Source organism: Eretmochelys imbricata, chromosome 16, assembly GCF_965152235.1.
Source record: "Eretmochelys imbricata isolate rEreImb1 chromosome 16, rEreImb1.hap1, whole genome shotgun sequence".
Classification (NCBI taxonomy): domain Eukaryota; kingdom Metazoa; phylum Chordata; order Testudines; family Cheloniidae; genus Eretmochelys; species Eretmochelys imbricata.
The window spans coordinates 15,124,507-15,150,165 of NC_135587.1; the positions used below are offsets into that span (position 1 = coordinate 15,124,507).

The window sequence follows — 25,659 nt, forward strand, 5'->3', positions numbered from 1 at the left end:
CTGCTTCTGCTTTCTTTTTCCATCCCCCAGGAAGCTACACGTTGTTTGACATAGCGATAAAGGCCCCTTGTACATTCTTGGCCAAGTTGAGCAGCCTAGGAGGTGAGAAGAGAAACTTCAGGTAGTCTCCTGCCTTTAGGTAGGTGGATTGAAAAGGAGCAAGGAAGGTAGATGACTGCCCTCAGAGAACTACTCCTTGCTTTCCAAGTAGCGGATCTCTTGCTTTGCTCCCTTACCATGGCCTGGGATGGAGATACTAAAACAATAGGAGGAAGATGATAAATTCCTGTGTGATCTATTGTTCTGTGACCCACGATGAACATCCTTCTGTAAAGACAATCATCAAACTTATACCTAGGGCATTTTCTGCATAGAATCAACCCTGTTAGCAACATTTATACTTTTATTTATGTTGGAAGAACATCACCAATCCTTGCAGGACACTGATTACATTATCAAAAAAACATGTAATGCGTTTAACTGGCCGAGCATGCAAAGACACTAGCTACGCCATCAACAACACCTCCAATCCCAGAGTTTAGTTGCACATTAATAATCTACATATTTCCCTAATTATTCAGTAAATCAGTAGTTTCTTCATAACTTTTACATAGCCTTTAAGACCATGGACACTTCTTGGGCAAGTGACCAGCTAATAAAGGATAAACAAACAAATTGGCACTCAATAACTGGTCACCGGAAAAATAAGTCAAGAAGTGATGAGTCAGAGGGACATCACCGCAGCTTGAAATTGGCAACAGTAAAAGGAAAAAACACTTTTAAAAGAAAACCATGTAAACAGCTGTAATGTAATAAAGCAGCTCCCCCGTTAATCCTGCTTTCTGCCCCCTACATCCTAAAGAGAGAATGGACAAGCTGGATAAGAATCTTTTGTGTTTCCATATGCATGGCACATAAAGACCTCCGCTCCACAGCTGGAGAAATGTCCCTGAAGCCAATGGGATCTCCAGCTTTATATCTGACTTAAGATTAAAACTAGACCCATCCCCTGTATTTTCCATTAATAGCAGAGTGCACTTCCACCTCATCCTTTTCAGGGGGCACTTGCCTTTGGGTGATTACTTCTGTCTTATTAAAGGGGGGAGGAGAGAATTCTTAGTTTCTGAAATTAGCCTTGTAATAATAAGACACGCCAATATGTAGTGATGCTGTGGTTGAAGGCACTTGGTCTTTGGCCTCATGGCCAGAGACCACAGTAGAGTAACATCAGTTATCAGCAGGCACTATATTGACTCATTACATACAGGGAGGAAAAAAACGTTTACTTTGTCTCTGGCTAAAGGAATCTCTTCCAGAATAAAAGCCTCCCTAAAAAGTAGTGTTTTTTTAAATCCCAGCAAGACCTTACCCATTCCAATTCATCCCAAAAGGGTGCAGTCTCTTAAATGGTTATATAAGTACTCATTACATATAATAAATATTAATACAGATTAAGATTTTGAGTGGCCTCTTGTAACTTTCAGTCTCGTTCATTGTGGAAGAATCAGATTGTTAGAGCAGGTGTGTTTGTACCCAGAGCTTTGCATTACATGCTCCCATTGCTTTCTAACCCTCTCATTCCATTTATAATTATTTTTTTAAACTTAATTTTTTTTAATGGTGGTTTGTACAATCGTTAGCTGTGCAGGTGAGTTTCAGTAAAACTTTCCCCTCAATATTTAGTTGGGGGGGGGGGTGGAATTTGAATTTAAAACAACTGAGAGCAGGTTTGCATCAATTAAAAAGTGAGATGGGGTGACTAAGTGCTCATAAAAGAGAGGTTTTCAATACTAGTAGGATGAACGTACTTCAAATTGGTCAAATTGCCCTCTACCAAGGCACCAAGATTGTGAATGCTCTCAAGGCCCATCACCAGAAGAACAGCAATGACCCTACTGATTGGGTGACTTTGTGTTATGGACAAGTGTTTGTGTGATAAAACAGACTACAAACTCAAGCTATTCCTTGGTTCAGCACCGTATGTTTGGGCTTGCAGAACTACTGTTATCCCACTGCAGGAATAGCATCGGCAGGGGCAAACAATGCACTCTCTTCTATAATGGCAGTAGGTCTATGGTTTCACATGGTGCCCTAGAAAGATATTGGCGGTTTTATATTCCTTTCTTACTGTGTCATAATATTTTTTAAATTGCACATTTATAAATATATAATTCCTCCATTTCTAAAGGTTCAATCAAATTAACACAGATGTGACTATATTCCACAAAAGAGGGAAATTATAAATCACTATGGGTATAAATAACATTAAGGCAAGAAGAAACCAGGTTCTGATGAAGAAGCGCTGTCGGCTATGGAAAAGTCCATTGTTTTGGGCAATGAACAGACAGAGTCTGTACATCCTAGAGTAGACTCCTGTGCTTTCTCCACTACCTCCCTTATTTTAGAGGAACCACAACCTTGGTAGGAGTTGATAATATATGGCAGGGGAGAAGTGTCATTCTGCACCTTTTTTTTCCCTTCAGCTCCAACATACATCACCTATGCAATCTGGAACCTATAGGCATTTTGGGAAACTTGATTAGAAGGGCTAATTAAGTTTCTTATGCAGCATCTCCTTAGACTAAAATAAATGCAGCATGGAAAACAGTGCATGATCTCTCAGTTTGCAAGTAACAAAGGGCAACATGGTTCCCATTTCTTTTCCCATTTGAAAGAGAAGGGGCAGAATGAAGAGGACAGGTTCTACAAACAACATCAAGGTCTATGTAATCTCTCCCCACTACAAAATATTTAAGTGCATACAGTCAAGGCCAGCAGAGCCTGCATAATTAAAAAAAATCAATTAAAATGTTTAGTAGAAGCAATACAAGAAAGCCAAAGAGGCTCAAGTTGCAGAGCCTGAAGCTCTGAGATGGAGACCTGCCAGCAATCCATCACTTTATGCTTCAAACAAACAAAAGGCCAGAGTAGGGGAAATGAATTCAGTTGTAGCAATGGTGTTTCACAGTTAGTGGAGAAAGTGGAGAAAGTGCAGACCCAAGTGTTAGAAGGATGGGGAAGGGAACGTTCCTAGCTGTGAAAAGCACACAAAGACCAGTCCCCTAGCAAGGTTATGTTAGGAAAACAATTTTCTAGAAAAGCAGCACAATGCATCCTAACAGGACTGGATTTCCTCCGATTTACGGCATTCATCCCCCCACCCCAAAGTTCAATGGCACTGATGACACCACTTTGGGAGGCATAACATGGCCCAAAAGAGATATTCCCAACCCCTCAAAAGCCTGAGCCAGCAGAAAGATTCAAGTGGTCTCAGACCTACTCAGCTGGGGGAATACTCCCCCTAGTGGATGAAGAGTGAAGGATGGGATGAAGAATGTGCTTTCTCTGTTCTTTCCACTGTAAATTCAATAAAAAGATGTTGCGCCAGTATACCTTCAAGGGAAGAAAGGCATACTTTGCGCATTGTGGGACAGGATCTCTGTCAGATCTAGCTCGGAATAAGGCAATGCTTCCTTTCACCTTGTAGTCTGATAGCTGGAGATTACCACTCCTTAACTTCTCTGCAGAGAGATGCGTGCCATATGCTCTTCTAGAGTCCTAATGGAGCCCATCTCCTGTTGCCCAGTTTTTGGAGAGCTGGGAGCTTCTTGTGCACATGAGGCAGCTCCTAAAGCTTAGGGGCTGTGAAGGAGGTTCATTTCTTACAATTTTGATTTGGGTGTGGATTGGAGCAGGAGCCGCATGTCCAGTAGCGCCTTCTCCAGGTAATGTGCCAGGCGGGCTGCATTGGTTTCGGCACAGCTGTTGTACGCCGACATTGCAAAGTTGATATGGTCATCCATGGGGTTGTAGCAGACTCCGTAGCCATCTGGAACCACTGGACCAAAGCACATCACACAATCTGTCTTTGCTGGGACCTACAGTGGGAAACAACCTGATTCAACACCTCCTCACCCAACTAAAAACAAATAAACAAAAAGGCAGAAGATCACAAGAGCTGTTGGGGAGGGTAAATCAAATGGACTTCTCCCAACTAACACCCCAGGTAAGTTCTCCCGGGCAGGGGCATGATATTCAGACCCATCTGTTCAGCTCCTCGTACACACTGTGGATGCTTTAGAAATACACCAATTGTTTGTGCTATTCCCCAGCACTGTGCTAGTTCTTCATATCGCCCTCTGAAGAGACTTGTGGAGGAGCAGTTATCCACTCAGAAGGACAATGAGCCTCATGCAGTACTGCTGCTGTTACAGTGTGCGGGCAGGGCCTCCGCATTACCACAGGCTCTTGGTATCTACCGGGCAATGCACTGTCCAGCCTGGGGTGGAGAAGATAAATCTGTTAGAATGGCTCTAGCAATGGTAAGGTCATAGTCTTCAGCTTCACCTCACAACCTCTTTAAAGGTCCAGCTCAGCTTGTTGTGGGGCTAGATTCCTATGGCACTATATGCAGAGCAGTTCCTCAAGGAAGGGGGGGGTGGAGGAATGTGGAGAAGAAAGGGAGAAAGAATGATTGCAGCACTCTCACGGTGGTCAGCCACTTCTTACCTGGCTGGTTGAGAGGTTGAAGTGCATGGCAACAGCGTAGGCTGTATCCATGAACAGTTCCGGCATGCTCACTAGATCCTCAATGGCTTGAATCTTCAGGCCTAGCAGATGACGGTCTATTGCATTCCCCTTTATTGCCTGAAAGGAAGAGAGAGTCTGGATAAGAGATCGGAGAGGCAGGGAAACAAAAATCAGCACCATCTTCAATCTGAACCACATTTTAAAAATCCTCTTAAATTTAAAGTAGAAAGGGGGAAAAAAAAACCTGTGATTGTCCATTAAGAGCAACATTTGACAGACAGATGGAACTAAGCAAACCCTATATCTTCTCAGGATAGGATCCCTGTGATTTTAAAAAAACCCTTGTGCAGCCCTGGCATCTACAGACCCTAGTGACGGGGAGAATAGGAATTCTTCAGAGTATAGCTGCAGACTTGATTTTCTCTCTCCTTTGCCCCCAGTCACCAGGGATACTGAAGGAACGGTACAAAGAGGAAGAGTAAAGTCAGTCCTTCAAAGCATTAACTGGTCAGAATCAATCCTAGGGGCAGTATTAACAGGCTGTCTTATATGTCTAGCACCATAAATTGGGATTTTTCTTCCAGCAGCACCTGGCTTACCTCTGCACAGTCCCAGCCTTGGAGCTGTATGGGACACTCACCATATCTGTGTAAGCTCTGTGTGCCTGCGTAGCTCTCCTCAGCAGTTCCACCTTCTCTTGGTTCTAAGGAGAATGCATGGAATGGACGTTAAAAATTTGCTGCCCAGTGATTTCAGTAGCTCACCTGCAGGATGGCATTTCTGGCTTCAAGCTATTGTTAACTTAGATCATATTGTTTGGCTGAATTATTTTTCTCCCCTTCCAGCTCACGAGACTCTATTCTTAAGTGATTCCATAGGAACTACCAGCTGTGGCCCTTTATCCTAGAACTGTTGGAAGCGGAGATGTCAGTGGGACAATTTAGATGACAGAAGGACAATTCAGCAACCAAAGGAGGCAAGTCTTTGCAAGGGGATCACTACAGAGATTCTACAGCCTACAGCAAATGGCTGAACTCTGACTCAGAACTCCATCCCCAGTGAACTGACTTTCATCACTTGCTAGGTTCTAGTCTCGATTCATTGTCTTCTAAGAGTCCCTATCTTTTTCATGGAAGGACTGAAATGAGTCCTGAACACTTAGAATCACAAGTCCTCTCTGTGAATCTGGACATGCTTGGAATCAATAGTGTCTCTGTATCTCCAAGTTTGGGACACCCCAAACACTATACTGTTTGGTTGGGAGCTTTTTTCCTTATTTGTACAACTCCCCATCCAGGAAAACTGCATTAACTTCTAAAATTTTCAATTAAATATAGCATTGTACTAACTGTGTTCATCCCTATTAATTTAAACATATTCTAGCAAATCTACTCCCCAAAATAGTACATTTGTTTGCCTGTATATTACCCAAAGTTCATAGGTCAAAACCAAAATGAGGAAATGACCCTTTGAATGATACATTGAGAACCTTCAAGTCCAATAATCTAGTACTTAGGACCTGACTGGCTAGACATTCAGACTGGTCACATGTGATATAGGGTTAGAAACACTCACCTTGGATTTACAGAGATGTAAAAGGAAAGCTGAATGAGACCCAAGATTTGTAATCATATATTCCAGATTGTACCTTAAAACAACCTCAGATCAGATGCAGTTTTTGGCTGAGACCGGAAGATACAGATGCTACACTTCTAGGGTAAGTTGAAAAGCAGTTCTCCCTTTATTTTGGGGTGAAGATAATTCACTCCATCTGTTGGAACTCTCACCTGCTTGCTAGGGTTGTCCATTGCCTCTACAAACTTCAGCGAGTCCACGGAGGCAGAGCGGATGGTGTCTGTCCGACCCAAGCGGAACATCCTCAGTGAGGCACTCTCATATGTAGCACAGACCTGGCCATACATCCTGAAAGACGGGGAGGAGAAGCAGTCACAGGGGAAGAATTGTCCTTGACAAGAAGGGGCTATGCAAATCTTAGCCTTCGCAGGGAAATCGTGCAGGTGAATTTCTGGTCCGAAGTATGCAGATACATTTGTTGTATTTCTCCCTTGCATCCTCCCCACCTCCCAGGGAAGAGTAAATTCCATGCAGGAAGGATGAGAAAGATCAGAAGAAATGGTAATTACATGGACCAAGTTGCATCCCTAGCTGACTGACCCTCCTCTACTGGTATTTCATGCATTGCTCTTGGAGGGGCTAATCTTGCCCACTCCTTTGTGACCACGAAGGGCCCTACACAGAGCAGAACCAGTGCTATTCCAGTGCATGGGGAAAGGGCAGGATTTGGGATGTCTGCACATGGCTCTAGATCCATCAGCCATCTAACCCTCCCACATGGAGGCATAGCGAAAAAGTGGGCTATTGCAATAGGTCACAACCCTGTGGTGTTTGGGGCTCTTTCCCCAAGCCCAGCTAGTTGGGTTTGGTGTTGACCTCTAGTCAGCAGTTTTGTGGAGCAGGGTAAAAATCCCCTGAAACTCTTTAGAAGGGAGATATAGGGGCTGGAAAGCTAACTGCCTGCAGTGTGCTCCTTACCTATAATAAGCCAGCTGCAGGGCCATCTGAATAAAGGCATCTGGACTTATCCTCTCCAACTTGGGGAAGTTTTTCCCAAAGTGGTGAAAGACCATCACCTTGATATCCAGATCTTGCACCATTCTGCAGAGAGAGAGGGAGAAGAGAAATTCTTCAGGATGCTCCTTGCTATTACATGACAAAGACCCAGGCCCCAGAGCTTTCGTAAGCCCCAGAGACATCAATCTGCTCAGACCAAATCTGCACAAGGATAAAGGGATCTGCCCCACCCAATCTTTTCACAGTGAGCTCAACCTCCGTAACTTGACGCACTATGTGAAGTACCATGCAACTGGTTAGATGCAAGGGATTTGCCGACTGCTGGAGACAGGATCCAACCCTAGTTGGCCCAGTTGTTTGATCTAGTACAGCAGGTCAGGTTCCTGATCAGAGACATCCCTCTTCATAAGTAGATTGGGATGAATAAGCAGCAAGTCCCCTTTCAGCACAGCAGTCACCTGTCAGGAGGAGGCTCAGCAATGCACTTTTCAGCCACATACAGTATAGTTTATGCCCAACAAGACACTGAGCACCATAGAGCACTGACATTTTCCTTACCACCCAGCTCCCCAAGTGGACACATGGATTATTCTCTCGCTCACTCACTGAGCTCTCCTACCCGCTTTACTCACATGTTGAGGTTCTGCTTTGCCTTCTCTATGTCATGTTTGATTTCTGGGGTGATGTTAAACCGCAGCTTCTTGGGCATTGGCAGAGGAATCATTGGTGATCTCACCAGCTCTGGTTTCTTCCTGCACAGAGAAACAGCATTGAAACCATTTAGCCAGACCTTTATCTCCAGCCCCTTGGCCTATAGGATTCTGGTGCCCAGTAGACAGACTCAGATCCCACTGTAGTGAACATAGTGTAAATCCCTGACTATGACATTTTGGGTCTGTGTCACACACTGCAAAGTCCTCTGTCACAAATCTCAGCCTTCCTGACTTGACAGCTGCTCCCTCCACATCTGCTTCTGGTGAAAAACTAGGAGAACAAATGCAGAAGTTTGGCTTATAGTGATTCCTTCACCAAGAGATTACAGGTCTAATGCCCTTCGAACCCTTTAAAAAAATGTTCTATAGATTCCATCAGGAGCAAACACCAAACAGGAGCCACCCGACTGCCATATTAAACGTAAGCAGTGGCTTCTCTGGAGAGTTCAAGCAGCAGCAAAGTTTACCATTCTCAGCAGGTGGCTGATCCCTGGTCGTTGCTACAAGAGCTGCAGTACCTAATTTGAGATACCGTTAAAGCGCCTCCAGAGCAGATGCCTGGGGGTAAGGGGGGAAATGAGCTGGTGAAGGGGAGCTTTACTGTGGATGGACAGTTTGAGATCCGTGTCTGACTCAGAGACAAGTGAGCAAGCCTCACGTGTACTCCACGATGTGATCCAGAAGGGCAACGATGGGCGGGCCCTCCGCGGGAGCGTGCTCATACACCAGGCCACAGGAGCCATCCTCAGCAACGATAAACTGCCAGGGAAATGAAAAAGGCAGTGAAGAGAGGCCTCCTCTACAGTGCAAGCCCTAGCCCAAGAGGGGCCTCAATGTCTCATTGCTATGTGCTGGAGAAGACCTCAACCCCATCAGCGCATAGTAAACCGCAAAGCCATCAGCCACCTCCCAGAAGAAAGGTTTCAGAGTAACAGCCGTGTTAGTCTGTATTCGCAAAAAGAAAAGGAGTCCTTGTGGCACCTTAGAGACTAACCAATTTATTTGAGCATGAGCTTTCGTGAGCTACAGCTCACTTCATCAGATGCATACCGTGGAAACTGCAGCAGACTTTATATATACACAGAGAATATGAAACAATACCTCCTCCCACCCCACTGTCCTGCTGGTAATAGCTTATCTAAAGTGAGCATCAGGTTAGGCCATTTCCAGCACAAATCCAGGTTTTCTCACCCTCCACCCCCACACACAAATTCACTCTCCTGCTGGTGATAGCCCATCCAAAGTGACAACTCTTTACACAATGTGCATGATAATGAAGTTAGGCCATTTCCTGCACAAATCCAGGTTCTCTCACTCCCTCACCCCCCTCCAAAAACCCACCCCCATACACACACAACTTCAAATCCAGACTCCAGCGAGAAACTGCTGAATTGGAATTCATTTGCAAATTGGATACTATTAATTTAGGCTTAAATAGAGACTGGGAGTGGCTAAGTCATTATGCAAGGTAGCCTATTTCCTCTTGTTTTTTCCTACCCCCCCCCCCAGATGTTCTGGTTTAACTTGGTTTTAAACTTGGAGAGTGGTCAGTTTGGATGAGCTATTACCAGCAGGAGAGTGAGTCTGTGTGTGTATGGGGGTGGGTTTTTGGAGGGGGGTGAGGGAGTGAGAGAACCTGGATTTGTGCAGGAAATGGCCTAACTTCATTATCATGCACATTGTGTAAAGAGTTGTCACTTTGGATGGGCTATCACCAGCAGGAGAGTGAATTTGTGTGGGGGGGTGGAGGGTGAGAAAACCTGGATTTGTGCTGGAAATGGCCTAACCTGATGCTCACTTTAGATAAGCTATTACCAGCAGGACAGTGGGGTGGGAGGAGGTATTGTTTCATATTCTCTGTGTATATATAAAGTCTGCTGCAGTTTCCACGGTATGCATCTGATGAAGTGAGCTGTAGCTCACGAAAGCTCATGCTCAAATAAATTGGTTAGTCTCTAAGGTGCCACAAGGACTCCTTTTCTTTCTCCCAGAAGAAAGAAACTCCATAACCAAGGTTAGGAGGATTTGGTATCATCATTATATTCAATGAGGCAGATGGTCCCACTGACAGAAGATGCATCAGAGAGGCCAGTGTACCCTGCAGTATGGTAGAGCTTCAAAGGGTTTGATTTCCTTGGAGGCTCATGTAACACAGCAGTAACATCCCCCACCAGTTCTGTGAAGACTTTGGTTAATTGCAAAGCTAGAAGAACTTGGCGTTGCCCTGTAAATAAGCAGTGCCAAGCAGAAGCTGAATAACCCAAAATGTTGTTAGGGTTGTAAGAGTCCTGTCAGAGCATGGGCTCCATCCCCCTGAAAGGCCCAGAGATAGCCTCCTAATGGAGGATGTGGCCCTTGAATGGTACCATTATACAGATAAAGGGAGATGGGGATCAATGAAATGTTGTTGTGGGATGGCAGCAGATGCCTGAAAGAAGCAGGTTAGTTTCTGGCAGAGACAAACAGGGAGAGCAACAATCCCATGGGAAATGCAAGAAACAGACCTTGTTATGCTTGGTCAGCCTCCAGACAGACAAGTCATTGTACACCGCAGGCAGACAGTTAATTTATGAGTAATACAAGGAATAGCTTGGCTGCATTGAGTGAGTGCTGCCAGGAATCTAAGAAACAATGAGAGCTCAGTGGACCTAGCAGGAGAGTGAGAACTTGTTTGATTGCGGGAGAGAATCCCAAACATTCTCCACCAAGCCCACAGGCACTTACGTTGTTGGCATCAGCCTCTTGCTCTTCTCACTTCCCATGCCCCTTTTGATCTGGGAAAGTCTCCTACTGAATGATTTGGGGCCTACTGGCCCTTCCAGTTTCAGGAAGTTTGTCTCCCCCAGACCCGTGCCTCTAGTTTCTCAAAAACCCCAGCACCCACCTGAAGGGTTTTGTCAAACCATCGGTTCCCACTGTTCCAGCGACTGCCTCCACCGTGCAGCATCTGAGCTGCCACCCGGCTCTTGTAGATGTCGTCAGACACTCGAGGAATGGGTGAATCCAGGCAGACGGTGAAAATGCTCTTCTCGATCGAACGCACGGACTCCTTGTTGGTCTTATCTGAGAAGGGGGGGGAAAGTAGAAGATGATGGAAGCTGGTTGAAAAACTGCATTTAATTGGAGGGAGGATAAAATTCAGGAGAGCAGATTAATGACACTTGGTGCCCTGACTCCCTTTGTAAGGAAGCATCTCTTGACCATGCTGCAGTGGTATTTGAGTGTTGAAGCTATGGGCTAGATGGCTGTTACAGATTGGAAGCTGTGAGCCTCAGAGGGATGCTCCTTCTCACTTGTATCAGCTCTCTGATTTTTTTTTTAGCTGGGTTTTTGGATTTCATCCATTTTGGGGGTGAAATACTACATAACTTCAGCTCTGTCCTGGACCAAACCTTGAACACTTGGAGAACAGAGTGTTTAAACAGAAATAACAATGCTTTGCAATGGGTCTAGTCTGGACACAACCCAGCTGGATAAATACTCCCACACTCAGACTGTTAGAAAGGCCAGTTATCTGGTCAGTGTCTGTTTGCAGAGGGCTTGTAAAGGAGGGAGAAGCCCAGGGGCGCAGCACTGCATGGAGGGCAGCACTGCATGGAGGGCAGCAGTTACCAGCATGGTGTTCCACGTGGGTGGGGCAGGACAGACCTTTGATAAGGTTGTTGTAGGCTTTGGCCCAGCTGTTTCGGTGGTTGGTGGTGAGGATCCCAATTGGCTCCTTGTTTGTTTGGAGGGACGTGTTCCAGATCTTCTCCAGCTGGATGAAGATCTGATCGGTGGTGAGGGGGCTCCCATCGCTGCTGTAAACATCCAGCTCAAAGAACTGGGAAGGAGGGAGAGACAAAGGTTTATAGCAGCCAGTCACGCAGACTGACCACAGTCTCATCCAGGAGGCAAGAGCAATGCTGAGGGCTCAGCTAAGGGGCTGATGATTAGTTGGTGGAGAGGAAGGATGACCCAGTGATTAGGGCATAGGCTGGGAGCTGGGAGACCCAGGTTCAAGTCCCTGTTATGACACCGGCTTCCTGTGAGACCTGAGGCAAAGGACTTAACCTCTTGGTGCCTCAGTTTCCATCCATAAAACAGTATAATAGCACTTCTCTACCTCACAGGGATGTTGTGAGGACAAATATATTAAAGATTATCAGGTGCTTGGATACTGCGGTAATGAGGGCCAGATAATTAAGACAGACAGACAGAGGAAAACACTCTTCTCGTAACACCTTCCAGGTTCTACAGTTTCTGAGGCTTGACCATGACAAGGCCCTGCCAAATTCACGGCCATGAAAAACACGTCATGGATCGTGAAATCTGGTCCGTTGTGTGCTTTTACCCTATACTATACAGATTTCACGGGGAAGACCAGCATTTCTCAGATTGGGGGTCCTGACCCAAAAGGGAGTTGCAGGGGGGTCACAAGGTTATTTTAGGGGGTTTGCGCTATAGCCACCCTTACTTCTGCGCTGCCTTCAGAGCTGAGTGGCCAGAGAGTGGTGGCTGTTGGCCGGGCACCCAGCTCGGAAGGCAGAGTCCTGCCATCAGCAGCATAGTAGTAAGGGTGGCAATACCATACCATGCCACACTTACTTCTGTGCTGCTGCCTTCAGAGCTAGGCAGCCAGAGTGTGGCAGCTGCTGACTCGGGGCCCAGATCTGCTGGCAGCATCGCAGAAGTAAGGGTAGCAGTACCACAACCCCCTCTACAATAACCTTGCGACCCCCTCACCCGCAACTCCTTTTTGGGTCAGGACAACCCCTACAATTACAACACCGTGAAATTTCAGATTTAAATAGCTGAAATCATTAACTTTACGATTTTTAAAATCCTATGACCATGAAATTGACCAAAATGGACCATGAATTTGGTAGGGCCCTAGCCATGACTGTTGGGTCCATTATCCCCCCGGCCTCCCAAACCAGCAATTTCTAGTTCCAAACCCAGAGCGGGAGACTGAACTTTCAGGGACTGGAGCTAGGAGGGAAAGAGATGTGGGAATGGAGCACTCACATACAGCTCACACACACTGCAGTCCCAGCCATGGGGCCCAAGCCTGCTCTCAGTTAACAGCAAACCCACGACTGACTTCAGGGGGAGCGGGACTGGTTCCCTGGGGAGGCAAACCTCATACTCAGAGTTTTATTGCTTCTTTCTCTTCCTTGGCAAAGCCAGTCAAAGGGGGCACTTAAATCCAAAAGAATAACCTGGCCTTCCTAAGACTTCCACTAAGACTGCTGTACCTGGAAGTTGTGAACCACAGTAATGTGCGAGGGCAGCTTTTTTCCTTTGGTGTAGTTCACAACGGAGTCGTGCTTCGGGCCCGGGATGCGACAGGATGAGAGGATCTGGTAGTACTGGTTCATGCAAAGAGGTTTCCCACCCAGGTATTCCACTGGCAGGGTCTCACTGGCAACGTACACAGAAGAGAGGAAGCAGGGTGGGAGAGGGAAGAAAACAGCAATCAGAATGCCTGCCTTCCAACGATCCACACCTGGCATGCTCTCCCCATGCCCAGCGCCCTTTCGCGGCTGCTCCAGTGAGAGACTAAGGGCTAGTCTACAGTAGAATCATGACAGGGGTGCAGCTGTACTGATGTCGCTGCGCCACTGTAGTGTGGCTAGTGCAGATGCTCCATGCCAATGGGAAAGAGCTCTCCCATTGGCATAATTACTCCCCCTCCTGAGTAGCGATGCCGGCAGGAGAGCTTGTCCCATGTACATAGCGCTGTCCACACTGGTGCTTAGGTTGGTGTAACTTACATCGCTCAGGGGGGTGGCTTTTAAGTTTATATCAAAATAAATGCTAGTATGTACAAGCCCTAAAAGATTTGGAGATTAGAAGTCTCCTCCACTGGGGGCTGAGCATCCCCTGCGCCCCCCAACTCTCCGAGCAGAGGCTACCCAGCACGTATATGAGTTGGCTTTTGTTTTATATAGGGGCAAGGTCCTTTTCTCCACATCTGCTAGCATAGGAAAAAACAGACCCTTGGGCCTACACTGCAGCTTGCCCAACTCCAAGAGGAGTTGAGGCCTGGTATACTGAAAGATGCACGGAATGTAGACCCATTGTTTCAAGGGGATTAGCAGTGGGTTACAGGGCACAGGTTCAAATCCAGGCCTATGTCTGGAGTGACCACTAGTTGTTGCCATCTGATTCTTTGTGTGGTGGGTCTCAGTTCATAGACTCCCAAGGCCAGAAGGGACCGTTGTGATCACCTAGTCTGTCCTGCTGTATAACACAAGTCAGAGACTGTCCCTGAAATAATTTTAGAGCAGATCTTTTAGAAAAACATTGAAAATTCATATAAAAATGGTCAGAGATGGAGAATCCACCACACCTCTTGGTAAATTGCTCCAATGGTCTGTTACTCCCACCATTAAAAATTTACACCCTATTTCCAGACTGAATTTGTCTAGCTTCCAGCCCTTGGATCATGTTATACATTTCTCTGTTAAACTGAAGAGCCCATTATTAAATATTTGTTCTCTATTCAGGTACTTATCCACGGTAATCAAGTCATCCCTTAACTTCTCTTTGTTAAGCTAAATAGACTGAGCTCCTGGAGTCTATCACTATAAGGCACGTTTTCTAACCCTTTAATCATTCTTGAGGCTCTTCTCTGAACCCGCTCCAACTGAACACGGGATTCCAGCAGCGGTTGAACCAGTGCCAAATACAGAGATACAATAATCTCTCTGCTCCTATCCAAGATGCCCATTTATGCATTCAAGGATCATATTAGCCCCTTTGGCCACCATATTACACTGGGAGCTCATGTTTAGCTGATTATCCACCACAACCCCCAATCTTTTTCAGAATCAGTGTTTCCCAGGATAGAGCCCCATCTCCTGTAACTAGGGCCGACATTCTTTGTTCCCATACACATTTACATTTAGCTGTATTAAAACACATACTGTTGGCTCGCACCCAATTTACCAAGTGATCCAGATTGCTCTGAATCAGTGATCTGTCCTCTTTATTATTCACCACTCCCCATGTTATCAGTGATGATTTTATGTTTTTTCTTTCTGGTCAATGATAAAAATACCTAAATAGCACAAGGCCAAGAACAAATCCCTGTGTGACCCCACTAGAAACACACCCACTTGATGATTCCCCGTTCACAATTCCATTTTGGGTATGACTATCCAGGGATAAAAGACCTGCAGGACACGTCAGCTGACTTGGGCTCGTGGGCACACTGCTTTTAACATATGCTAACCTGGTTGGATTAAAGTCAGGGCCCACTCTGGACTTTAAAGTGACTGGTTTAGCATGTGTTAAAAGCAGTGTGCCTGGACTGCAATAGGCTTCTCAAATGTGTTAGCTAACCTGCTAATATCACACCTGCAATCCTAGTTCACACAAGGCCTTTGCTGGCAGCCTCATTTTAGAGGCCAAGGACTGAATGAGGCCTAGAGGACTGGACTCCTCTCTCACCTGTAAAAAGAAAAGGAGTACTTGTGGCACCTTAGAGACTAACCAATTTATTTGAGCATAAGCTTTCGTGAGCTACAGCTCACTTCATCTGATGATTAGGGGTCTAGAACACATGACTTATGAGGAGAGGCTGAGGGAGCTGGGATTGTTCAGCCTGCAGAAGAGAAGAATGAGGGGGGATTTGATAGCTGCTTTCAACTACCTGAAAGGGGGTTCCAAAGAGGATGGCTCTAGACTGTTCTCAGTGGTAGCAGATGACAGAACGAGGAGTAATGGTCTCAAGTTGCAGTGGGGGAGGTTTAGATTGGATATTAGGAAAAACTTTTTCACTAAGAGGGTGGTGAAACACTGGAATGCGTTGCCTAGGGAGGTGGTGGAATCTCCTTCCTTGGAAGTTTTTAAGGTCAGGCTTGACAAAGCCCTGGCTGGGATGATTTAACTGGGAATTGGTCCTGCTTCGAGCAGGGGGTTGGACTAGATGACCTTCAGGGGTCCCTTCCAACCCTGATATTCTATGATTCTATGATAGGGCTTCAATCAGGCTTAATTCCCTCCAAGTACAGACATAGGAGCCTCTCCCAAAACACAGTGTGAAGGGAAAAGTTTTTGTGGCACTGCAGCTTTGCAACCCTAAACATCATTACATGAGACCCAAGAAGCAGAATAGACCAGGCTCATTTCCCTATCCAGGTGGAGTAAAAGGCAGAAGTAAATAAAGAGCATAAAAAGGGAAAAGTCAGTTTGCTTTTGTACAGTCCTAACAGTGACCCTGGCTGTTGTCAGTTACACTGATTAGAGGCGCTATTCTTTAGATGCATGGATTTTTATCTTGACTGTTTCCCTTTGAGAGAGAGAGAGACACTTTTGATCTGAACATCCCCTAAGTAAAGGCAGCAGGGACATTTCAGTGTGCCAGAAATGCCTCTAACAGAAGAAGAGCTTGGTGTAAGCTCAAAAATCTTGTCTCTCTCACCAACAGAAGTTGATCCAATAAAAGATATTACCTCACCCACCTTGTCTTTCTAATATATGGCGGCCAACACAGCTACAACACTACTGCATCCAACTTACTTGTCAATCATGGTCTTGAAATCCAGGATGCCCTCAATCAGCTTGGCAGCAAACCTGGAACAGCCAAACATAACGACCAGAGAGATACAAATCAGAACATTTGGGACTTCTGAAATCCTGACCCCCTAGAAATAATAGTGGTTTGGATTTCACCCCCTCTGCTGAGAGAATGCTGGGTTTTGGGGACAGCAGAGCAGAGCAAGTTCCTAATATCTTGAGCCCTGGCCAACTGTGGCTGTGTTTTGGTAGCTCCAATGAAACACTTTTTTGTTCACTGACCCATTCAGGTTTTTTTTAGTATTTGTGTGGGTGTAGCACCGAGAGGCTCCAACCAAGATTGGGGCTCCCTTCTGCTGGACACTGGGCACATACAACAAGAGAAGGACCCTGCCCTAAAGAGTTAAAATAGACAAGACAGACAGGGTGTGTGAGGGGAACAGAGGCACAGAGCAGGACATCACACTAATGTCTCCTGTTGCACAACTTGCACAAGTACCTGAGCTCTAAGGATAATAACAAAGGCCTGGCTAGCCTAGAAGGGGCTCAGGCAAGTCATCTTGGAGCTGCTCTGCAGCTGAATTTTTTAAAAAATGGAAACTGAAAGAACCGTTTCCACAAAAGATCCAATGGAGAAAGTTTTTAAAAACAATCCTCCCTCCCCATCCCCAAACCCCCCCCAACTTTATATTCCCTTGTAGTGTCTGAAAACAAACTTTGCTGCATTTTGCATTGCCCACCCCCTGAGAAAGTGAAACTGACTAGAACCAAAAGTAAAGCCAACTAGCATTTCATCCTAAAAGCAGAGATGAACACAGAGAGTAAAGGGCATGATAGCAAGGTAGTTGTTTTGTTTTCTTTTTAAATTGCAGCACTGCAATGCCCAAGCATTCATAAATTATGTCAGGCCCCATCAAAAGTCATGAGATAAAAGGAAGTTGGATTCTTTTTATTTGCCTTCTGGTTTCTGAGCTGTTTTCAAGTAAAATACAGTACCAAGTATCAGGAGAGTTGGCAACGTTGATTTTAATAAATTTCACAGTCAATAATATACGGAAGGGTTTTTAAAATAGGATTTTTAGCCCTTACACTGTCTCTTTAAGACATACTCCCCACTCACTGGGATGGGACAGATTTGGCCAAGTGAGCATACAAGACCTTGCATCAGACAGGGAGGGAGGATTCTTTCACTCTTATTTCTCTCTCACACACACTTCTCTGGTTGGTTGATATTTTTAACCCAGCCAGAAGACATCTTGATGACAGGAGCAGGTGATGATGGGTAAATGTGGAAAAGGCAAACCTGTATAAAGGTCAATGCTATGGCTTTGAATCCACAGAGCCTAGATTTCCCAGAGCCGAACCCAAATCTAAGACAAAACTTCACATGCATGAAAACAAACACCTAAAAACAGGGACTATATTCAGCGGCAGGCTCCAAAGAGGGTGAGAGAATCAATTCCATGTGTGTGGGGATGACTTCAAAACACCAGCATCTGCAACATGAATTAGCAGGAGGGAAACACACAAATTGCCAGTGTTTGGTTGCATACAGGGCTTGAGTAAGGGGAAGAAACACACTGGAGACAGACAGCAGCTGTGGATTTGACTTGTGCAACTAATGACAGAACAGTGGGAAGCCCTCTGCAAATGCACAAAGCCTGAATGAATCTGCAGACACACACAATATTAGCTGAGTAACCTAATTCATGCAGTAGTCTGTCTCTTCCCCCAAGCCTGCAGAATCTAAAGTCAAATTTAGGGTCTTCTAAAGTATCTTAGGTACTTTGTATGGCTCCTGTCACCATAGTATCTGAGCTCCTCACAATCTGTATTTATCCTCACAACCCCCGCTGTAAAGTGCACTTATCCCCATTTGACAGGTGGGGAACTGAGGCACAAAGATTTATGTAATTTGCCCAAAGTCACAAAGGAAGTTAGTGGCAGAGCAGGGAATTTAATCTAGGTCTTCTAAGTCCGAGCCTCCTCCTCTAACCACTGGACCATCTTTCCTCTTCCATCTTTCCCTTTTGAGGGAATCCTGCTGGGAGAAGCCCTCAGCCTCCCTGTAGCCAGCACTCTTACCTCATTCCCTACAGTGCTTCCTGCTGGGAGAGGCTGCAACTGGAGTAGCTGTGAGCCTCCCCATGGCTAGCAGTCATCTAGGCTGGGAGAGACTTGCTAGTAATCGCCTCCTCCCACCAATCCAAATCAACTCCCCAGCAGCCCAACTAACATCATCTGAAACTTCGGGGAAGAACAGCCAGAAAGGCCTTTACCTGAGCTGGCCTTGCTGATCCAGAAAATCTTGTTTTGGTAAAACCACGCCAGGGCTGGAGTGAACCACAACCGGCAGGCGGTAATCAAGGTAAGCCGTCTTCAGCCACCAGTCAGAGAGCTGGGACAGAAACAGGAAGCATGCAAGAATGGGGGCTCCAGGTTGCAGAGAGCAGGATGCCCACTTTGCAAGCGTGAGTGATCTGTGCCCCACAAAATGGCTGGAAGACAATCCTGCGACACACCATATCCCACAATACTTTGCAAGTGGAGAAGATTGTGGGATTTGGGTCATGGAATGATTTTTCGGCCATTTTACAGACTAGGTAGAGCAGGGGGCTTGTGGGATGGGAGGGGTGGGGCTGGTGCTCCGTGGGTTGGCGCACTGGGCTTTCCCAACCTTCTGGGGGCAACTATCATTTTAAAGGACTAAGACTTTAGCTGTAGCAGTCAGTGCCCATGACTTCCCATTCAGCTGCACGTGCCTCAGCTCGACATGGGGCTTGGGCAGCTCTGTGCACACAGCGGAGAGAGAGACGGGCAGCAATGCATGGTGCACTAAGTCTCAGCACAGAAGTGTGTGGGGGAGCCTAGATTACCAGTCACAAAAGCACAGGTGCCAGTGGCTGGGAACCACTGGCTTGGAAACCAGGATACTGATGGCCCTTATAGGACTTGGCTCAGATCCTGCCTCCATCCTCTCCTCTACTGACCAGGACTCAGGGAAGTAGCACCCACCTACCCAGTTCTCAGTTTTCCTGGCTCTCCTCTCCAGGCCCTTCTGCAGCCTTTCCCCAACGCCACCTGGTTTCTGGAATTCATCCACCAGCCCCTTGGTGTGGGTCCATTCCTCCTCGCTGATGATGGGCTGCAGAGCCAGCAGGTAGCGATCCAGGGTCTGCTGAAGGGGTGGCACCGGCAGACATGGCAATCCCTCCTGGTGGGCTAAGTATCTGCCTGTGAGCTTCCCCAAGGCCAAAGGCTTCAGCAAGCCAGATGGCTTTGCCTGCAAACCACAGAGCACACATACAGACAATCTTCCCCGCAGCGCAAAAGGAATCAGCAGCTCAGATACATTGAGTCCCCTGTCCCTGACAACATATGGAAGCCTCATCAGGAGCAGAGAGCTCAAAGCACAAACACCAGACATTTATCGACTGGTTACCAGAGTGAGAGGATCAGGAGACATCCAGAACAGCAGCAGAGACACAGCCTCCCACAGGGATGTCAATTCTCAGCCAGCTAAAGGAAATGCCACTGGGATAATAACACATTTGCCCTTCTCTGAGGATCTCCTAGCACTTTACAAACATTAATGGGAATAAGTCTCAGAGTATCCCCTACAACTATACAGTAGGTAAGGAATATACACAGGGACTGTTTTGCCCACTAATGAAATGCAGCCATCTCTGAGGTAGGACACAGCAACGGGCAATGCTACACAACAGTTTAGGATAGGAAGTGAAGAGGAATCCTGTAGCCAACTGAAACTGCTGGAGGAATTTAGCCAAGTTGGAACTGGATCAGGGTTAACAACCCCCACCCGGGAAATGACTGTGCAAAATCAAGAATAATAACCGGAAGCCCGACTGTGGAGCTGGACATTCTGGTGACAGGAGGAGCTTGGCTATGGGATCACCAAGCCTCTCGGGTCAGCAGCGACCGCAGTTGCTCATGTCAGAAAACGTAGCTCCAAAAATGATTCCCATCCAGTCCTGCGCAGCAGGAGACTGGCAGGTGCAAAGTGGAGGGAGGGAAGGGGTGTGTGGGGGGGAGAGAAAATATAGAGAGAAGTTTTTAAAGAATGGGGAAATTGTGGGTGAATCAGAGAGGCTCATGGGGGACAGGCTAGGACAGTTTTGGCAATAAATGCTTCCACAGGGAATATGTGCTGTGACAGTTTCTTTTGGGCAGAGAAAAAGAACATGAGAGAGCAGAGAGCAATACTAGCCTTTGACCAGGAGAAGTGCTCTCGCCAACCCTCCCCCAAAACTTTGAGAACATCCTCTTGTTTGGGCAAGAATTTAACAAGGTTCTGTTAGCGAGGATTTAAATCCTGTTTTCCATGCCCTCTTCCCCCACTTTCCCTCCTGTTTCATTCCCTCCCAGTGGTTTAAAATTCCTTGCTAGAGACTTCTGACTATGGACTGGAGGGAAATGATACCGGCTAGAACATGCCCTTTGGTCTAAGAAGCAGTCAAGGGAGGGTTTTCCTCAGGGTCAAGTGCAGAGAAGCACAAAGGGTCCAATCCTACAAGGTGCCAATCACCTCCTGCATGGTGCTCAGCCCCTCAAAGAAAGTTCTTGGCTCCTTGCAGGATCTGGCAGCACAGAGGGATCAACATCTCTGGGAAGGTTAAAAGAAAAACTAATCACTAAGCCCGAAGAAAAAGTGCAGGGTTGAAGAGGAAGGAAGGGGTTAACCTGCATAGTCTAATGATAATGTACCATACTGTACCTTCTCTGACTGCTGCTGCTTCCTCTCCATGGGTGGAATGAGAAAACTGTAAAACTCTCACTCCCTCAGACTTCCTCTCTAATCTCACCCTGTTCTATGGTATACACAGGGAGTCACACACTTTGCAGATAGCAACCTTTGCCATCTGACTGCGCTATTCTGTTGAGAAAACACAAGACCAGGTATTGCAATGCGAGCAGTTGGGTGGGAGGGGCAGCAAACCACGTCCCACGTGCTGGCAAGACACTTTTAAAATTTTTCCCCTGCCCTCAGTGACAGCAGGAGCTTGAAATCGCTTCCTTACTTTATCCTATGCAACTGGATGGTTTTACTGTTTATTTCAGGCCTGGGGAACTGTATATTTCAGGGATGGGGAAGAGGGCCCAGCTGACAGCTCTGGAGAGAAAAGAGCCCAGTCTATGCACAGGTTGTGTGGGTAGCAAGTAGGGTGACCAGATGTCCTGACTTTATATGAACAGTCCTGATTTTGGGGGCTTTTTCTTATACAGGCACCTATTACCCCCCACCCCATCCCAATTTTTTACACTTGATATCTGGTCACCCTAGTAGAAGGCAGCTGTGTGAGCTTCCGCCAACAAACTGATCAGGAGGAAGCGTCTATAGCGATGAAAGTGAAATCCAATCTCCATGGCCTAGTCAGGCTTTTCCCTCTCCGCACACACTGCCAACTGGGGTGGCTACTGCAATGGCAGTGTTCCTGATGTGAATGGTTGTTCACCAGGAGCTAAACCAGGGGTGGGCAAACTTTTTGGCCTGAGGGCCACATCGGGGTATGGAAATTGTATGGTGGGCCATGAATGCTCACAAAATTGGGGGTTGGGGTGCGGGAGGGGGTGAGGGCTCTGGCTGGGGATGTGGGGCTTGGGGTACAAGAGGGGGCTCTGGACTGGGATCGAGGGGTTTGGAGGGCGGGAGGGGGATCAGGGCTGTGGCAGGGGATTGGGGGAGGAGCTCAGGGGTGTAGGCTCTGGGCAGCACTTACCACAAGCAGCTCCCAGAAGCATGTCCCCCCCTGCCTGCAAGGCGTGGCCAAGTGGCTCTGCACACTGCACCGTCCGCCGGCGCCACCCCTGCAGCTCCTATTGGCCGGGAACCGCGGCCAATGGGAGCTGCGGGGGTGGTGCCTGCAGACGGGGCAGCGCGTAGAGCCGCCTGGCCATTCCTACGCTTACTACGTAGGAGCTGGAGGGGGGTCATGCCAGCTGCTTCCTGGGAGCCACGCTGAGTGGGGCAAGCCCCAAACCCCACTCCCCGGCAGGAGCTGAGGGCTGGATGAAATGGTTTGACGGGCTGGATGTGGCCCGCGGGCTGTAGTTTGCCAACCCTTGAGCTAGATAGAGGCCCACCAACCACACAGATCAAACAGTCATCACATGGGAATGAATTCAGTCCCTGGACTGGGTTGATCCAACAGCCTACTGACAAAAGGCCGTATCCTGTAACCAGTCTCTAGAGTCACATGCACACTAATTTAGTATTATAGCACTGCACATCACGAATTCTGAGCTGTTGGCAACTTTGTTTGTCATTAGAAAACATCTCACAACAATAACATTACATGGGCATTCCAGACATAAGGAAAAATAATAAGATGAATATCAGCCTCTTCCAGTCTTACCAGGATGTGTTTAACTAAATGTAATTGATAAATGAGCAGACTTACAAGCAATCTAATTTTTATGCAACAATATTCCAGTAAGAAACACCATGAGAGAGCTATTTTGTTTGTTTGGGATTTTTATTAAAAGGAAAAAAAAGTCATGGATGGATCACAGTGAAAAGGTGAAAAAGAAAAATAAGTAATGAAAATATCACACCCATACAAACTCAAAATCTGAGCATCACATCTGGATATTACCCCAACTAGCCCTTATGTATTCATTTTAGTGCCAGTATCTACCAGGCATGTACTGAGATCCCAGTGAACAAATCGGGAACATAAGAGCAGTCAGTAGACTGCTGACTCTCCTTTCCACATGAGGAAGGGAGGCAATCCACACATACCAGGTGACCCTCCATCAATGCATATATCCACAGGGAATTCAGTCTCATGTGTGTTCTGTGCCAAACCTTGTCCTAACTTTGCTACCAAAGTTACTTCTCTCCCAAGGCCAGACTCACGACACAGCCCTATTACATATTAATTGGTTTACTTTAAGGTAGGGTGTTGTATTAGTTTGGTTCCATCCCACAAACCAAGCCAACCTGTGTTAATCAGAGTCCCTGTGTACTCTTTGCCATGTAGACTGGCCTTTCATGTCCTATTCAGGATGTCACTTAGCAACACTTGTGGGTTTGGAGTCACAAGGAAGGTCTAAATAATGTCTGATTCACTTGTTACCATCACATCCACCCAGCCACCTGCAGAGTGTCAGACAATATGGATCTTTTTAAAGAAAAATTAAAAATCACAGAGCCCATGAATCCCGGGACAGACAACACAGCTGTGATGTGGAGAAATGGGGATTCTTTCAGCAGGTGAAAAAAAAAATCCACAGTTATCCGTTCTCCTGAGCTCTGTCAACTATGGCTCAAACCATGCTAGTTTCAACCATGGTTCAACAGTGATTCTGACAGAAAGGTTCTAATATAATTTCCCCCTTACTGGTGTGGAAAGAGATTTATTAAAGGCACCCCCCTGCTACAGGTACCCACTTCCTTAGAGCCTTGGCTACATCAGGAAATCAAACTGATGCTGAGACTGATTTTCAACCGTGGTTCCCCTTCATCCGATATTGAAAATGGCCTAAGTGTTGTCACAGAACTGACAAAAGCCATTTTATTGCCGCTTCAGACAGCATGACTAGGATCTGATAGAAGCACATGTCTTCCGCATGGTTTAGTAAACACTGGTACGATGCAGTTGTAACTGAGGGAAAATAGAAAAGGAGGACTAATTTGTTAGTCTCTAAGGTGCCACAAGCCCTCCTTTTTCTTTTTGCGAATACAGACTAACACGGCTGCTACTCTGAAACCTGAGGGAAAATATTCATCCATAGATCATGGAAAGCCTATGAGAATCCTGCTAGCAGCAGCTATAACCCAAACAGAACCATGGAGTCCTTTGCACTGAATGTTCAGCAGTCTCATGAGTAGAAGTCAGTTTGTAGGACTTCTCCCCTATGTCGCACATGGAGAACTTTAAGCAAATTTTGGCTGAGTGATGCAATTACTATAGCCATGAGTTCAAGATTCCAAAACGAAAGGAAAGAGTCCAGTTAAAGTACATGGTGGGGCAAATGCAGAAGATTTTACTGACATATTCCTCCTAGAATACGTGAATATTTTCTTAATCAGTTTAAAAAAAAAACAAACGGGCAGGTACATATCAGCCCCGCTATCAGTTCCTAAGAAAACCAAGAGGGCGGCACCCCGGTGAAAGGATGAATTAATCAGTAACCAAGCTCTTGGCAGAAGCTTGAGTTGATAGAAGGCACATAATGAAGTTCTGCAAACTGACAAAGGTTACTCCCAGCCCAAGGGAAGACCTAGGAGATGTTTTGCTGGCGACAGACACCAGGGGAAAAAACATTACAAAATCAAAATCCTCAAGCAGAACCTCATTCGCAGCCTTTCATGGACTGTGTCAAACCTAAAGAGTGATCCTGGCACTGGTCAAGACCGTCCCATCCCCTTAGTGAAGTTACTATGCATCGAAAGGAAATCCCTGTCCTTTAGCTGAGAGCGATGCCTCGCAGTAATCCTCCCCCGACACCCTCTAATTTGTAATGATCTTTCTTGCAAAACATTTTTGCATCCTACAAGAAAATCACACTACAGCTGCATTGGTACAAGCCAGATCTTCTCCTGCATCATCCTCCCTTCCCCGCCCCATAAAATCAGCGCAGGACATTTATCTCAATGTGCCCCTCAAATCTCCCTGAGCAAAAAAACTTTCAGGTTTCTCCCAACTCTGCCAGTTTCTCAGAGACTCTAGAAACCCTGGTCTCATCCTCACAGGACCATATCAGACACCTCTGGAAAAGGCCATGGGTCACTGTCCCAAGATTGTTCAAAGCAGGGAATGCTCCCCCCGCCCCCTCCCTCCTTGCTATGAACATTAAACCAGCCTGCAAAGCAGGGATCAGGCTCTTACTTACCATGTTCCTTGCTATGAAGGCCAGCATAGCCCCGTGTATGCACCTCCCTGGCTACCACCCACTGCCCTGAGTGAGCAAAGTCCTGTAAGCACGGCAGCCCCGGCCTTGATCTTGCAAGACACAGAGACAGTCAGCTACAGTGTAACTTCAGCAGCAGCAGCAGCCCAGATACAGCGTAACAAGCCCACACTGCCTTCCCTGGCTCAGCAGCCGTTAGGGGAGGGCACAGCAGAGCAGCCATCTTTGTGAGGGGCACATCCCTCCTCTGCAATGACCAATAAGCAGGGGCGCTACCATCTTTGTGAGGGGCAGGGCCCTGCTCTGCATAGCTCTCTGATGACAGCAGATCCCTTGCCTGAACTAGTGCAGGCATCTGCCTCCTCTTTCTCTCTTTGTCTCTCAGGGGTTGAATTAGGGAGATGAGATCAGTAGAGGGAATGGCTCTGACAGCTGGGACTTGTGC

General features: G+C 46.6%; 1 protein-coding gene across 3 annotated transcripts; it reads right to left on the bottom strand.

Moving 5' to 3' along the window:
- Positions 1–389: 389 nt before the first annotated feature.
- CRAT (carnitine O-acetyltransferase) lies at positions 390–25,413 on the bottom strand. 3 transcript variants are annotated; one of them, XM_077835913.1, is made up of 15 exons: positions 25,197–25,413; positions 21,076–21,234; positions 19,360–19,623; positions 18,620–18,738; positions 16,344–16,397; positions 13,073–13,238; positions 11,484–11,658; positions 10,720–10,898; positions 8,494–8,594; positions 7,755–7,874; positions 7,084–7,206; positions 6,318–6,453; positions 5,171–5,233; positions 4,510–4,647; positions 390–3,878 (listed from the first exon to the last, which is right to left on the bottom strand). In XM_077835913.1, the coding sequence occupies exons 2-15, from the start codon at positions 21,103–21,105 to the stop codon at positions 3,663–3,665; spliced, it is 1,884 nt and encodes a 627-aa protein (XP_077692039.1). In that variant the 5' UTR covers positions 21,106–21,234; positions 25,197–25,413; the 3' UTR covers positions 390–3,662. The 3 variants fall into 3 exon arrangements, with proteins under 3 accessions (XP_077692039.1, XP_077692040.1, XP_077692041.1); XM_077835915.1 differs by lacking the exon at positions 390–3,878 and adding an exon at positions 3,894–4,279; XM_077835914.1 differs by lacking the exon at positions 21,076–21,234.
- Positions 25,414–25,659: the final 246 nt, after the last annotated feature.

What these genes read in the sequence shown, in the direction of transcription:
- CRAT (XM_077835913.1), bottom strand. Translation starts at nt 21,105, where the DNA reads ATGGAGAGGAAGCAGCAGCAGTCAGAGAAG. An exon ending in TTCAAGACCATGATTGACAA is followed by an intron (nt 13,239 to 16,343) that starts GTAAGTTGGATG and finishes GTACGTTGCCAG; the next exon opens with TGAGACCCTGCCAGTGGAAT. An exon ending in ACAGAGCTTACACAGATATG is followed by an intron (nt 4,648 to 5,170) that starts GTGAGTGTCCCA and finishes TCTTCCTTTCAG; the next exon opens with GCAATAAAGGGGAATGCAAT.